This window comes from Nelusetta ayraudi, unplaced genomic scaffold, assembly GCF_046127955.1.
Source record: "Nelusetta ayraudi isolate G7.1 ecotype Tasmania unplaced genomic scaffold, CSIRO-AGI_Nayr_v1 ptg000002l, whole genome shotgun sequence".
NCBI lineage: Eukaryota > Metazoa > Chordata > Actinopteri > Tetraodontiformes > Monacanthidae > Nelusetta > Nelusetta ayraudi.
Window position 1 is genome coordinate 7,376,042 of NW_027466052.1, and position 15,420 is coordinate 7,391,461.

At 43.9% G+C, this 15,420-nt stretch overlaps 1 protein-coding gene across 2 annotated transcripts; it reads left to right on the forward strand.

The window, feature by feature from the left end:
- Window positions 1–528: 528 nt before the first annotated feature.
- On the forward strand, window positions 529–8,520 carry LOC142884704 (beta-2 adrenergic receptor). Of its 2 annotated transcripts, XM_076020550.1 has the most exons (3): window positions 529–714; window positions 5,185–5,558; window positions 6,901–8,520. In XM_076020550.1, the coding sequence occupies exons 2-3, from the start codon at window positions 5,276–5,278 to the stop codon at window positions 7,782–7,784; spliced, it is 1,167 nt and encodes a 388-aa protein (XP_075876665.1). In that variant the 5' UTR covers window positions 529–714; window positions 5,185–5,275; the 3' UTR covers window positions 7,785–8,520. The 2 variants fall into 2 exon arrangements, with proteins under 2 accessions (XP_075876665.1, XP_075876657.1); XM_076020542.1 differs by lacking the exon at window positions 529–714 and having other exon boundaries at window positions 4,704–5,558.
- The last annotated feature ends 6,900 nt before the right edge of the window (window positions 8,521–15,420 follow it).

Genomic DNA, 15,420 nt, shown 5'->3' on the forward strand with positions numbered 1-15,420 from the left:
CACTTGAGACGCACGAAACGCGTAAGAGGTACGCCGATTCAATTACGACAACTCAAGAGTTAATTGTGAAAAAGAGACTGAGCAACGGCCTCGCAGTGACGGCTTTCATGGCTGGGTAACAAGCAGGAAAAAAAGGGAAAAAAAAGAAAGAAAGCCCGAGAGCCGTTTGAAGGGAACATAACGGGGGCGAGGAGTCATCAGAGGGGGGTGGGGTGGCGAGTTGAGGAGGCTTGAGGGGTGGGGGTTGGTTGGGGGCGCAGTAATGACAAAAGGAGAATAAACGGCTGCTGTGAACTTTGCCTTGAAGCTCTGAGGGAAGAGCAGCGATAAGGACTGGAGGAAACGACGAGTGGCGTGTGGAGGAGTAAGTGTGTGTGTTTCTGTGCGTGCAGTGTGAGTGAGTGAGTGAGTGAGTGAGTGGGTGAGTGAGTGAGTGTGTGTGTCTGGAGGCTGAGCGCTGCACAGAGAGGTGGAGGCTGGATCGCAGCAGGGACAGAGAGACGCAGCGACGAAGAGGAGGAGGAGGAGGAGGAGGAGGAGGAGAAGGCTGCCGCTCGCACTTTTTCCTCCCGCCGCTGGATGATGGTTCGGATTCTGGATCTTACTGCCGTCGGCCACTCTGTGCCGGACTTGACTGCTTGTCGTTCGTCCACCTCCATGGGCGCCGCCGCCGCCACCGCCGCCACTTCACATCTCCTCGCTGTCAGAATGCCGGTAAGAATTCTTTGCTCCTCGCTGCTGCTGTGCTGCTCCGAGGGGGGCAACAGTGGCCGCACCGAGTGGAATCTTCTGCTGTTGATGTTGATGTTTTTACACAGTGGACGAATAATGTGGTGCCTCACAAACATGCATCTGCATCATGTTGACAATTCTTATTGATGATCACTTCTTTTTAACTGTTTTAAACTGTTGCTGCTTTGCATAAACTTGTGAACAATGTGCTGTAAATACAGACTATAGTTTATATATACACTATGGTGTGTTGCTTTTACACTATACACACTACTACTGCCTTTAGTGTGTTGCTTTTACAAAACTAATTAACATTTTTTGGATGTCAAATGTGTTTCTCAATTTAAAGTACAGTGAAATGGCCAAATGTTATTCATGTTTGATATTGTGAAATTACAATGAAAGATAATAATAATTAATCATTATTATTATTATTATTATTATTATTATTATTATTATTATTATTATTATTTATTAATAATAATAATAATAATAATAATAATAATAATAATAGTAATAGTGATAATAATAACAATGTATTGAATTAAATGTGACCCCTGTTTGGGTTTCTTCTTCTTACAAGCCCTGATTTGAGAAGCAGTATTTAGTTTGACCATTCTGGGCTACTGTACCAAATGTTGCTGCAACATGATGAGCCCCTGCTGAGCTGCTGAAAGCCCTCGAAGAAATCACAGCCGTCCTCAAGACAACCGGCTCGCAGTTCCCAGGGTTCAATGAGGAATCAGCTGATATGACGCTAATCAGCCCTGAGGCTCTTGTAATGCTGAGTCCGGGTGACGTTCGGACGTCGGGCGTGACGAGCAGCCACACTGATGCCTCCACAACGTGTACATCTCTGACGCGCGTTTCAACGCAACTCATCTCAAGGCCGAATTAAAAAAAAAAAAAAAAAAAAAACAAGCGTCCACAACATCCCGCTTTTATCTTCTTCTGGTGCCTTGACAACGTGCCCAAGTAATGACGATGACAATGCCAGCGCAACCTTGGTTGGTGTCCACGTCGGCGTCCACGTCGGATGTGATGCTGGTGCACCTATCAGCCACACGCTGGGAAACAAACAGAGACAGAATGACAGGCCAAGACGTGAAGGAGGAAGCCGGGGCTGCGCTGCGGCCGACGGCCTCGGGCAGCTCCGAGCCCGCCTGTCCGTTATTGCTGCACATGACCCCTGTGCGCATTGTGTGCGTGTGTGCGTGTCTGCGCGTGTATGTGTGTGTGTGTGTGTGTGTGTTTGTGTGTGTGTGTGTGAGACTCTGCCTACATATGGCTGCCCTGTCACTCAGGGACACGGTCCTGTCAGAGGGGATTCGCTGCATGCATGAACATCAGCCCTGCATGCAGCTGTTTAGAGCACAGCAGATCCGCAGCAGGTCCGACCCATATGAAAGATTCATTTCTACACAGGGCTGGATGTGGCCATAAATAAACAGCAGATTAAGCCAGCGGTCGGTAAATCAACTCACCCTGAGAATATTACTCTATGAGACAGGCTTTCCTGTGAGGGAATCCCTGACTGTGCTGACAGTACACTGACACACTGGTGATACACACACACACACACACACACACACACACACACACACACACACACATACACAATGATTTAGACTCCAACTACTAGAGCTCCTCTCACCGATGTCAATACACCACCACAGAGTCAGCTGATGACATCCACCGGCCACTTTATTAGGCACACTGCTCCAGCTGATTGATCAACATCCGTTCTTCACTTCCGCACCGGCCGTGTCAGTTGGATTCTGGACTTTTTTTTTTTCCCCCCGCAGTCAGGAATCATGTGGCGCGTGGTTGAGTGGGATGTCGTCCGATTTGCCGTCCAGCCTGTGTGACGACGTCCTCTCGCTGGTTTTAGATACTCTGATGACTGCAAATGTTACTGTTTAGTTAAAGGAGGAGACCAGCAGTGTAAAGGATACAGTCGGTCTGTCACAGGTGGAGGGCAGAGCACCTGCACCAGAGCACGCTAGTTAAAAAACTACTGTATACTGTTCTACTGTATATAGGCCAAACAGTTTAGGGAAAAGAAAAGGATCGCTGTCTTTAAATGACCGGATTTGGCTGAGAGCTTTTACGAGAAGATGAGGTCATATCACCTGGTGTCCTGGACATCAGATAATGAGTTGTTGTTTTTTTTGTCACGGTTGCATCCTTGATTCTTTCCTTTATGCGTTTACCTGGCTGCAAAGGAAACATTTTTAAAGGCAGCAACACAGTTGCTATTGTGACTTTGTTCTTTTTTCTTTCTTCTTCTTTGACTATCAATACCCAAATAATTACATAAAAACTAGTACTGACGTGTGCAATGCACCATTTAACACCCTTTGCCTTCAGCAGTTTTCTGAAACCTGCCTTATATAAGGAAATAAGTACGGAACCAATTTTTTTTAGTCATTAATAGAGGCTTAACGTAATGATTCGTATCTGACTCATAAGTCTTTTGTGTGCGGCACAATTATTCTGTCCACACACCAACCAAACGCTGACCTCTTTCTTCTCATCCCTCTCACAGGGAGAAAAGTCATGCATCAAGTGCTAATGATGCAGAAGAGAGTGTGTATGTGCATCTCAATGGCCAGTTATGGTGTCACTCAGTCTCCTGGCAGACGCTCAAGATGCGTATAGAAGAAAATTGGTTCCCTTCCGTTTCACAATGTCAATTATTATTTTATTTTTTTTAAATTGCGCTTCATTTGGATGACTCCCACTCACTCTCTCTCTCTCTCTCTCTCACTCTCTCTCTCTCTCTCTCTCTCTCACTCTCTCTCTCGCTCTCTCACATACTTCACAACTTCCACCTGCTAGCAGCTCTCGCCATTGTCTCTCTAAGACTTTCCTTTTTTCTGCACATGCCACAACACTCACGACAGTTGAAACAAGAGGGCTTCCGTTTTTTGTTTCGACTTGTTTTGTGTTTTTTTTTGACAGAGGAAAAACTGAATCCAAACATTTGACTTTCTGTTTGAGAAATTCCAAAATACCTAAATAAATAAAAACAAGAAAAATAATTACATGCGCTGATGTAACAAAATGTAGGTTCCGTTTCACGCCCCCACTTTTCTCCCAATCAGGTAGATGTTGCGGCTACAGAGATGCTAGGCCTCTGCACGTGCACACGCACACTGCTGTTGTTGCTGTCAGCTGCTTGTCTCCGTGTGCCTTTGGTCTTGCCGCAGGAAATACTTCCACTTGTCATCTTCACTCAAGGCGAAGCGAGAAAAAGATCCCCATAATGAGGTTGATTCTGTTTTAATCCAAAAATAAGTTTTCCTTTTGTTTCAGACACATCAGGAGCAAAACAAACCTTAAAAAAAGAAACAGCTCAGTTTATGCAATTTCTGTTATATTTGTTTGATTGAAGATCATGACCAGGTTCTTTTCCGACTTATAAGAAGATATTTTACGCAATTAAATAATAGAAAGAAGGCTGATTTTTCTTTTGACAAAGGTGAAATAATTTGAAGTGGCTTAAGTTAATACTGTCTACGTATTAAGTGACCCTCTGGGTGTCTATAGCGATAATAAGGGGTTTACTTTGTTCTTTATTGTCTTCTGTGGTCTGAATACGTCCACTCCTGTTACCTTTAGCTTCTCGCCCGTGTGCACCTTCCTCCTCTTCAGTCCAGTGAGCGATAAATGATTGACAGAACCATGGATTTGCTTGTCAGCTGAGAGGGACATTTGGTCCCTGACATCGAGTTTCTACATGGACGCTGACAGCATTGGGGAGTTTCCAACAGCGTGAGGACACACAAAAATAAACAACCAAAACAAATAATCAGCGCACACATTAAATAAAACATTTGACTGATACTTTAAAATAACCTGATTTGAATTTATTTTGCTGGTTATATAATGATTAATTAATTAATTAATTAATTAATAATTCTCATTAAAGAAACTGGATTGGCCGTTTCAGTAGTGACTGACAGATTGCACATTTTCAAAAAGCTCTATTCTAAAATCAGACGCGAAATATCTGCAGTGTCAAACAAAAAAGAAAGAAAAAAACTAAAGCTAAAAAGAAGCAACCAGGTATAATTTAAATCAAGATCTTCATACAAGATATATGTGCTTGAAACGCGGCGTGGAGGGCCAGACAAATTTTATTTTAAAAAGACACCTTCTTCAAACACCAATCAGAGCCCCCTGTGGAGACGAGGACGCGGTGATGGTAAATCATTTCACGCACCCCAGGAACCTTGTTTGTACTGGAAACAATTTGCTGTTGCTGTGCTGTTACTTAAAGATTTGAAGTGTGCGTCAGATTCTGGAACTTGTTGTGATGATTGTGACAGTTCCAAGATTTCCAGGGGGTCGTGGTACTTCCACATCATTCCAACAGAGTCGTGGTTTTACCCACTTATTCTTATTCACGTTGCTGGTTTTGTGTCGTCCACCTTCTCTGTCCTGCAGGATAGGTTCCCCTTCTCGGACGTTCTCCCCTGAGGGATCCCACAAAGTCAGCACATCGTCGTTGTCGTCGTCAACACAACAATCCCGGGCCATGGCTGCGCCGCTTTCAAACATCAGCGTGTGCAGCAGCTCCACGATGCTGCTGCCAGCGACCGAGTCTCCGCTGAACCTGAGCGCCGTCACCCAGGCGGGTCCCGACTCGGCCCAGTCGCTGGCGCCGCTCTGCAGCGTGTGCTGCTGCGGCTTTCTCAATCGCCTCCTGGCGGTGGTGTTCATGGTCAGCCTGACTTTCGCCATCGTGGTTGGAAACGTGGTCACGCTCACCGTCTTTGTGCAAACCAGGCAGTCACGGACACCCCAGGGATACCTGAAAGGTAAACGTATTCCTGTTTCGCCACTTGGTTCGATACCAGATTCGATTCGATTAGATTAGAGATTCGATTCGATTCGATTCGATTCGATTCGATTGGATACCAACGCACACCTTGGTTTTGATATTTAGAACAATACACTCAGCCCTACCAGGTTGGTGAGTGACCTTGCCCCCAAAAAACTAGTCACGCAGTGCACGACTCTGAGGTTCAACAAAGACAAAAAAAAACAACAACACAATTTCGAAAAATGAAATTGTAGTGATGCGCTCAGAACAACCACATTTGCAGGACGGCTGAAAGATCTCACACGTCCATCTTGCCAAGATCCTATTAAGCAAGCATTAAGCTTCCTGGGTAACGTGACTGCCTGCTGCAATGCAGATAGCCAGTGCCAAACACCCACTGTGCTGGTTTGTTTTTATAAAGCACTGTGAGGAAGATGAAGAAGAAGAGGCAACTGCATTCTTAGCTGCTGCTAAGAGATTAGACTGTTTACTGTTGTACTAGACGCATTAAAACAAGAACAAAGCTCGATTTTGAAGGATTTCCTCACTGGAAAGCTGCAGCGAGAGCTTAAAAACTGCAGCACACTCAAGCAATGAACTGCAGAAAAACTGCAGTAAAACTGAGTCAGAACACGGTGAAAAAAATTTTCACTCGTCTGCGTCAAATATAATTTCAAAAGGAGATGCACCCAAGCAGATTTTAAGCTTGTTGGAGTTTGGTGGAATTTTCCCCCAAAAAAATCTGGTATATTTTTTCAACCACTAGAGAGCGCAACTGAGCAAAGCTTGTACACTACTTCAGACTCTAGAGTTCCAACTTCTCATATTCCTCTCAGCTCCGTGGCTCCACCTCCTCCATAGTCTCCAACGTAAAGCAACAAACACCCACTGAGAGTTTTCAGTGTACAATAGAGTATGATGAGTGAACCAGCTGGACATTCGACCGATGGGAGGTGAAGTTTCAGGTCCGCCAACTGCACGGCACGGCCGGTCCTGCTTTGTAAACAAGAGGTCATTGTGATGTGCCGCTGCACCACAGAGGAAATCACACCACCAGAGCTTCATTTCACAATTTCTATCAATTTGAATATGACGACTATGAAAACCACTTATTGTCACTTTAGATAAGAACCAGAACAATGCAAACACATCGTCAGTTCTAATTGCCGAGATCAGAGTTGCAAGGGATCACTGTTTAACTTGACGGAGGGGTTTGTCAAGTTCGTTCCCCACTGGATTTGTTCTTTTCACCTTTGAACAAAGAACGATCCGGGAAACTTGTCGACAGTCCAGCAAATATTCAAGTCAGTCAGCTCGACTCTCGCTGTCTTCTGCAGTGTCTCTGGCCATCGCCGACATGATGGTGGGGGTCATCGTGGTCCCGTTCTCCGTCTACACCGAGGTCTCCCTCATGGTGACCAGCAACCGGCCCGTCTGGTACGAAGGAAGCTCGCCGGCCCCCGTCGGCTCCTGGCAGCCGTGCATGCTGATCGGCCCCGTGTTTGCCGGCTGCACCTTCGTCTCCATCAGCACCATCTTCCTGATGACGCTGGAGCGAAGCGTGGCCATCCTGTGGCCGCTCCACAAGGACGCCCTGGTGACCCGCAGGCGGACCCTCCTGCTCATCGTCCTCTCCTGGACGGCCTGCTTCCTGCTGGCCGTGGCGCCGCTCGTCTTCAGTGCCAGCTTCACCCTGGAGTACAACGAGTGCAGCCGCATGTGCAACTACGCGCCGCTGGCGCCGGTGGGGCGGCTGCCGACAGACGCCAACATCCTGCTGCTGTTCCCGGCGTTTGACTTCACGCTGCTGGGAGCAACGTTGGCCATCAACATCGTGTCGTTCAACAGCATCCGCCGCTACTCCAGGAAGCGCAAGCAGCTGTCGGAGGGCAGTCTGACGGACGTGGGTGGAGGCAGCGGAGGCGGCGGAGGTGGCGGAGGGTGCCCTCACAGGCCCTCCTTCTCCGACATCAAGGCGGCCAAGACCATCACCATACTGACCTTCGCCTTCACGGCGTCCTTCTCGCCCATCGCCGTGTTTGTGCTGGGCAATGTGGTGGGATACACCTGGTGCAACTTTTCCTTTTTTGCCTTCTGGATCCTGACGGGGAACAGTTGCTGTAACGTGATCATCTACAGCGTGCGGGACCGCCGCTTCAGGAAGGGCGTGAGCCTACTTTTCCGGCGGGACCACTCGCCCCCACACGGTGAGAAGTCCTGAAGGAGCCGTTGGAATCTCAGAGGCAACTTTATTTCCACTTGGGTTTATTCTTAAGTGGTGATTTTGTACATTTGTTTCAAGACAGTGTGTGTGTGTGTGTGTGTGTGTGTGTGTGTGTGTGTCTCACAGTGGGTCTGACCTCAGAGAGGAAGGTGTGCTAGCTTCCTCTCGCCAAGACCGGGCGTAAATCTTACATCATGCCATGGTAGTTTGCACAGAGCTAAGACCAGTTGCTGCAATCGGCCAAGTGCCTGTTTGCTCTTAGCACAAAGTGAGAAGAGGTAAAATTGTTTGTTTGTTTGTTTTCTATGAAATAGAAAGCGGTAAATAACATTGTGTTTTCTGCTTTGTTTGTTGTGTTTTATTTAAAGGCACAATATGATCTGCTTTTAACATTTGGTTTTCACCAACTGCAAGTGATTTAAACATCCCGCATTGTACAGAATTTGAGTTACCATTGTTTTCCAACATTAGTCTGCAACCGTCAAAGAAACACACTTGCTTTCCTCTTTCTCTTACGTAGAGATTCCGGCTCAAACGTAACTTTTTTTTTTTTTCCTACCTTACTCACTAAACAAGCAGGGGCAGAACATTGGCAGATTCAAAATCTTCAGGCACTGGACATCCTTGATGTCAGCACAGTGGTGCATCAAGGGCGAGGAGCTTTCCCTCAATAGTCAGGAAAATATTGCAAATGTTTTTGCACTCGCTGGTTTGTGAGCTGCAGGGGCGCCTGCAGTCAGAACTGAGGCGTCAGTAGAAGACGCCTCGTCAAAACCTCCCCTCTCCCCCCGACACAGAGACGCCACTCTGAGACCCGCCCGCCTTCATCACTACCTCTGCAGCCTGGAAAACTGAGCCGCGCCGTGTCTGTGCCTTAAATACAGAACTACGACGGAACAAAGCCTCCTCTGATCAAAAGAATTAGTAAAAGCCCACACATACACAAACCACGCCCAGTCAGGTTTGGCTCCTCCCTCTGCGACCGCCACATGGTCACCGTGTTTGTATCCACTTCCAAACATATTGGGTATGACAAGGCGTGAGTTTTAGCAGGGAGCTTGTTTTTTTTTTCAGGATTTTTTTTGGGTTTTTTTGCATTTATTTTTAAGTTTTAAATAGCGATATGAACTTTAGGTAGAATATGGGACCTTTAATTGGCCAACTGTGAAGAACCATATGTAAGCTTTTCTCAGGCTTTTGCCTCAGTTTTCCTGTTATTGCAGCCGATTGGCTGCAACAGAGTTTCCCTGCTCTTACCCCCCTGTCACAACACCAACTGAATCTATTTTATTTCAGGTTTAAAAAAAAAATCTATTTTTAAACAAGCACATTCAGCTGTTGCCTTAATGATGTGATAAACTCCAAATTGAGATTTTCAAGAATAAGCGTCACAATGACAGTAGTAATAAATGTTATTCAATTTTCATTTTTTTAAGTCTGTCTTGGGTTAAACTGGGTTGAACCAATGCATGAAAAAAAAATGAACAAAAAGGTTTTGAGGTTCTTCAGTTATCATCTGCCACAAAACTGCACATTCTTTCTTCAGAACCCCTTAGAACCTCGCTTTGCTCTCGGACTTTGTCCTAAAGCTAAATCTTTTTATGGGTCTTTTTCAATGACTTTGTGAATTCAATAGTTTACAAAGGGTTGTTGTGTTATCATGCAACTCCCTGCAGCAGGGAGTTGCATGATAACAGCATATACATTTCACATATTTCATTTTTTTAAATTTTTACTTCAGCTTGTATTTATCACAAGTTTATTGCCAATTTTAGTCTTGTTGTTACTGCAGTGTACAACAGCTGTTTCGCAGGTTTGTGGTCTTAAAGAAACTCCAGCTGCCCACTTCTAACACTTCAATGTCAAATCAGCAGATGATCTTTACACACCTATTGCTATAATAAAACTTTCAGAACCAGTGCATGTTCATGGTAGTTTGGGGTTTTTGAAAAAAGGGTTGTGTAACTTTACCTAACATTGCAAATCAGGGAATTTCAGGATCAACGAAGTCCTCCTGTGAAAGACTTCCTTCATTTTGTTTTTCGGACCATATTAAAAAAAAATTGCATCATTCATTGTTTGTGAAATGTAAAAGCAATTGTTTTTTGTTGACGGAATCACTGTAAGGAGATGTGTCATGAGTCATTCATGTGATTTTGACAGATTTGGCAACAATAAATGTGACTAAGAATTTACTTGGGTCTACTTGGGTCTCACTTGGAGGGTTGCTGAAAAGGAACAAAAGTGTTAAAACAAAATATCTGTCTTATCTTGTCATTATAGGTATTTTATGACTGGTTTGAATTGAAAAATCTACAAAATTTGAAACTAAATATATATATATTTGCATTGCATCCGTCAAATTTCTGAGCAGTTCAATCCCTTGGACACTTGGAATTTCATTTAACTGAGATCAACAGGAAGCAGCAAACAGGTAAGTGGGCATGACTAGCTTGCTAGCGCCCCCTTCCTTCTTTTTTTTTTTAAATTCGAATAGAATTAAAGTTAAATGAGCAAGGAGACTTTTTTTGTCAAATCTGAACATGAAACACTTCAGCTGCATTTGTTGATCGTTTATTTCTTCTACAATGTTAAAAATTCTAACATTGTGACATCGTGTGTTGGTTTGTGAAAGGGGTGCCTGGATGCTAATGATGTCTGAGGGGCCATGACGTGGAAAAGATTAAGAACCCCTGATCTAGTGGTCCAGCCTGTCTTCAACATCCGTAAGAGCAAAGCTTTAAAAGTTGAAAATAATGAACAACTAAAAACTTTACTTTAAATAGATGTCGCTTCTCTTGGTTTTCTTGCACATTAATAGTGTCCAAAACCGGGAACACAAATGAAGAAGACTTTAGAGAGAGCAGACGGAGGAACACACAGGGTTGTTGTCGTTGACAGACACTCTGACAGTCTGCCTCAGTTCTTGTCCAACAGAGAGAGACATCAGTGGGTGGCTCCTCCTGTGGATGGATGTGACTAATCAGCTTGTTCCAGCAATTGATTTATGAATCATGAACATCTTGATTTGTACTTGCAGCGCTAGGTCATCCCATTGGCTCAAAGTATCACTATTGCTGAATTCTATTTGCTGAATTCAAGCTACTGTGACAGTGCTGCGATGCTTCTTGCACAATAAGAAAATCTATTTGTCAAACAAATCAACCTGAGCTAAAGCACGTCTGGTAAATGAGAGTGAAGAACGAAGCAAATTGCCATGTCCTTATTAATGCTTTTAGAGACTTTGATGCTGCCTAATAACTTGACACGCTAAAAGCCTTGCGTTCAGACAACATTAGTTGAGCCAGACTGTCTCGCCTCTGCACCGCTACCAAATATAAGCAGCGGTGTAAACAGCTGAAACAACAAAAGTTGGAGTGAATTTGTAAGAGAAATGCATTTAAAAAACGGCAAGAGTGGCAAAACACAAAACACAGTGTTCGATAGAAAATCTCACCCACAACTTTTAAAGCCTGTTTTTGTTTTGTTTTGCTTTATTTTCACTTGGAGCAAATAATGACAAAAAAACAAACAAAAAAAAAACTGTAAGGAAAATACGTTATATCATCATTTGTTGTGACCAAAGAAGAAAGTGAGGCAGGGGGGAAAAAGAAAGAAAGAAAAATAAAAATCTCCAACCTTTTATCACCTACAGCAGAATTAAAGACACGCAAATTTGCAAGTAAACAAAAGCTGGGACAGCGAGAATTTGTTAGTCAGAATCATTTAAATGTGGTCAAATCTCCGGCCGTTCTCTCTTCATTCTGGGGCTCTCGGAACGAACATGATACAGAAATAGATGACCCTACAAACAACCGGCCTTGTTCTCATTATTAGATTCAACGCAACGCAACCGCATAGAAACACACACGCAGGGAGACACACTGATGCCACAAGCAAGAGAAACAGCAGACGATGGGTCAGAGCACTTTGGAGACCCAACAAGGTTATGCTGTCTGTCCTATTTCCTTTTTTTTAACCCCCCTCCTCTCTCTCTCTCTCTCTCTCTCTCTCTCTCTCTCTCGTTTCATTGTCCTAATGAATTTATAATTGTCTCTCTAAGCTCTTAAGGCAAGGGATGTGTGTCAGAACCAATAAAGCGCTGAGACCACCTGTGGCTGGGGCCTTTTTTTGGCTCAACAGAGGAAAGGGCAAAGGCAGAGCTGGCTAGGAGCCGTGACAGGGAGGGTCTGGGGTTCACGGCGACGCTGTGCACACAGAAGGTGAAATGAATGGGCTGTTGCCACACTGCAGGTTCGCAGCAAATTCAAATATCCAAAAAAAAAAGAACACTTTGTGTTTGGTAGATGCCTGTGAGTAAGACTGTTAAAGACTTTTGATATGAACACTTGAGTGTTACAGGCTGTTGGAATGCCTTGGCCCCGCACCTCTTTATTATTATTTTCTTTTTATTTGTGGACTGAACGTGTTGAACAGGTTGAGTTTTTAATTTATGTTTTAGACATGGGAAGTGACTAAGTACAAATACTTTGTTACTGTACTTAAGTAGTTTTTTCAGGTATCTATACTTTACTGAAGTATTTTTTCTGACAACTTTTTACTTTTGCTCCCTGTGTTTTACACACATATATGTACTTTTAACAAAAAATAGTTTTGTGTTTCAAAGAAATACGAATTCTGTTTTCATAGTTGTTGCTTGAAGTGGAGCTATTTGGATGATGCTGTTGTGTAGTTCAGTATAAAAGAGATAGAGATAGAGATTGCTTTAGAGTACCTCAGCTTTTATGTCACTGGTCAGTACATTTTCACTACAGAAAATAATAAAATGTAGAAAATAACTTTGTTTATTGTCATTAAAAAAAAATGTAAACATCCATCGATGGCTCACTGATGGTCATGACTATTAAGTGATTACAGTTTGGTTTTGCTGCTGAAAAAAATACATTGAGAGAAGCAAAGTTGTTAGAAAATGCAGATGCTGTTTCATCAAAGTATTATCAACCAATGTGTTGTTTCATTAATGGCAAGAATACTTCAGTTGATTCCAGAACCTGTGCTGGCTTACTTTTACTTGAGTGCAGGAGATGAATCAGTACCACAGTAACTTTTACGCAAGTGTCGAACTTTTACTTGAATTATTTTACTCTTTACTTTGTTGTGCCTCAGTTTTCTGGAAAAAGATGATCCATCCAATTTTGTAACGGTCCAGCCAAAATACGCACTATTACTCAACTATTTCTAAACCATGTGGGTCCTAAATCCTGCTGCACACAGACAGGAAAGAGGTCTTTGGGGGTCAGAGGGGGGGTGGGGGGGGAGCTGAATTGACAAGCTGAGAACATGAAGACAGCGTGAGAGACACCCAGAGAGGCCAGTCTGATGTGATTTAAAGGTGAATACCTGGTTAGACAAGAGGACGAGAGGGTTACGTGGAGGCTGGTTGGCTGATTGGCTGTGGCCACCTCTGAAGGGAGCAGCCCAGATAATTTGGAGGGGGAAAAAAACTGAAAATAATATTAAATAAAGAAGAAAAAAGAAAAAAAAAATGAAACGCTGTCCATCCCAGAGATGTGCAGATTAGATTATTCACTGACAACAGGGGAGCGACCCCGAGTGACATCTACCCAAAAGTCGAACTTCAGTCAACCGGACGTGCAGCTAATCTGGTGACAGATCTACCTGCAGTCTGTGCTGACGCTGCCCTCTATAAATACACCCAGCTGGCGTTTCATCCACGGGATCCTCAGTAAACTCACTATTGCACTTAACTTGAGTGGTCCTGTCACTGCAGCCTGTCCTCAGACAGAGAGGCTGCTCTGTAATATTTATCAAGGTTTACTGCCTTTTGAGAGGGGTTTCATAACAGAATTGCATATTTATAAAACAAGGCGCAAAAATTAAGACCACATTTAATTTCTTGTGGATATATTTGACACTTTAGTCGCAGCAAATGTCAAATACGTATACATATTTATGGGTATACATATATATTTATTTATATATGTACATATATATGAAAAAGTATATATATGTATATATACAGTACATATATATACATAGATATTTTGCGACTTAAAGTGTCACGTCTGAAGTGAGCACCTCCGAGATGCTTTGTTCTCCCTACATATTTAATTCAGCGTCAGAATAAATTATTAACGCAGCGCTCAAACATTGTATGGATCGACTGATGACATTCAGCTGACTGTCCTCTGCTCTCTCTCTCTCTCTCTCTCTCTCCCTCTCCCTCTCTCTCTCCCTCTCTCTCTCTCGTTGATGAGAGCTGTGAGCACATTAGGTTTAGAGCGAGGCAGAGAGAGTGGCTCCAGCAATCAGTTCTGCAAGTTGAGTCAATTTGATGACATCCGTACAGAGGCTGAATAAAGTAAGACAGTGCCATATTTAGTTTTGACAACTGTGACCCTTGTGTCGGTTGGAACTACACACACACACACACACACACACACACACACACACACACACACACACAGATGATAGGTGGGAATGGGTTTGGGCAGTTGTGTCTGGATGTGGACGTCAGACTGTGACTCTCTGTCGCCAGCAGCTTCACGCTCCTTCAGAAGAGACATCTGCAGCTGGACAATCGCTCACATTGTTTCAGTCACAACAGTGCAAAGTCCACCTTTCTGCAGAGAAAAGCCAGTGCGACTGTTGAGCCTGGTCATATATGAACTGCTGGATTCCCTTTTGTAAATGCACACATTTGATTAAATGTGTCTTTGAATACAAGCTTTGAATGTCATTCATTTAATTCTCATTCAACGTAACAGGGTTTAAAATGATCTGTTTGTGTCAAATGTGGTTGAGAAATGACATAAGTTAGAAGACAAAACAGATTCGCTCTTGTCACGCATGCGTGCGGGAGTTTATGTGGGAGTGTTTTTCTATGTGAGACTGTCAGAGTGGGTGTGTCTGTGTGAGTGTGTCTAATTGCAGAATGCACATCACCTGGAAGCTGCTGAGCCTGGAGTACAAAAGAGGCAGAAGACACAAGGTTCTCTCTCTGACTCTGACCCCAGTCTTGGTGAGGACTCAGCAGCACAACAGCCTCAGCGTGTGTCGTTGAACTGGTCGTGCGTTTAATTTTAGTTTGTTCTAAACCCTGTGGTGAGTTTTCAGTGGTCATTTTGTCTTTGTTAGCCGTCCTCCGTTTAAGAGGATTGTTTTTTGTTTAAAATTGATTATTCAATCGTCCTTTGTTTTGTAAGGGTTGTTCTCAGTTAATCTGTACTTTAGTTTACGTTATTAAAGAACATAAGTTAGCACTTATTGTTAGTCCTGGCCATATTGTTAGTCCTGACTACCCCTACAGTCTCTCAGGGACGTAACCGCCCTTTTCCAAGAAATCCTGGTCGGAGGAAGATGTGAGAGGAGGCGGGGCACCAGGTTTCCGGGGCAAACGTTGTTGGCAGTATATTTCAGTCCATTAGGTCCCGCTAAATCTTTGGCTCATTAAGCATGAAAAAGCAGTTTGCTATTCGTAACGGAGACGCATTTCCTTTCCATCGCCGCTTCTCCTGCTCTCGGGGTCGTGGGGTTGCAGGAGACCTTGGACGAAGGCGGGGCCACGAACGCTGGACATGTCGCCAGTTCATCGCAGGGCCACGTCGAAAAAAAAAAAAAGCATCCACAAATGACGTCAACCTGAGCCCCT

What these genes read in the sequence shown, in the direction of transcription:
- LOC142884704 (XM_076020542.1), top strand. Translation starts at nt 5,054, where the DNA reads ATGATTGTGACAGTTCCAAGATTTCCAGGGGGTCGTGGTACTTCCACA. An exon ending in ACCCCAGGGATACCTGAAAG is followed by an intron (nt 5,559 to 6,900) that starts GTAAACGTATTC and finishes TGTCTTCTGCAG; the next exon opens with TGTCTCTGGCCATCGCCGAC.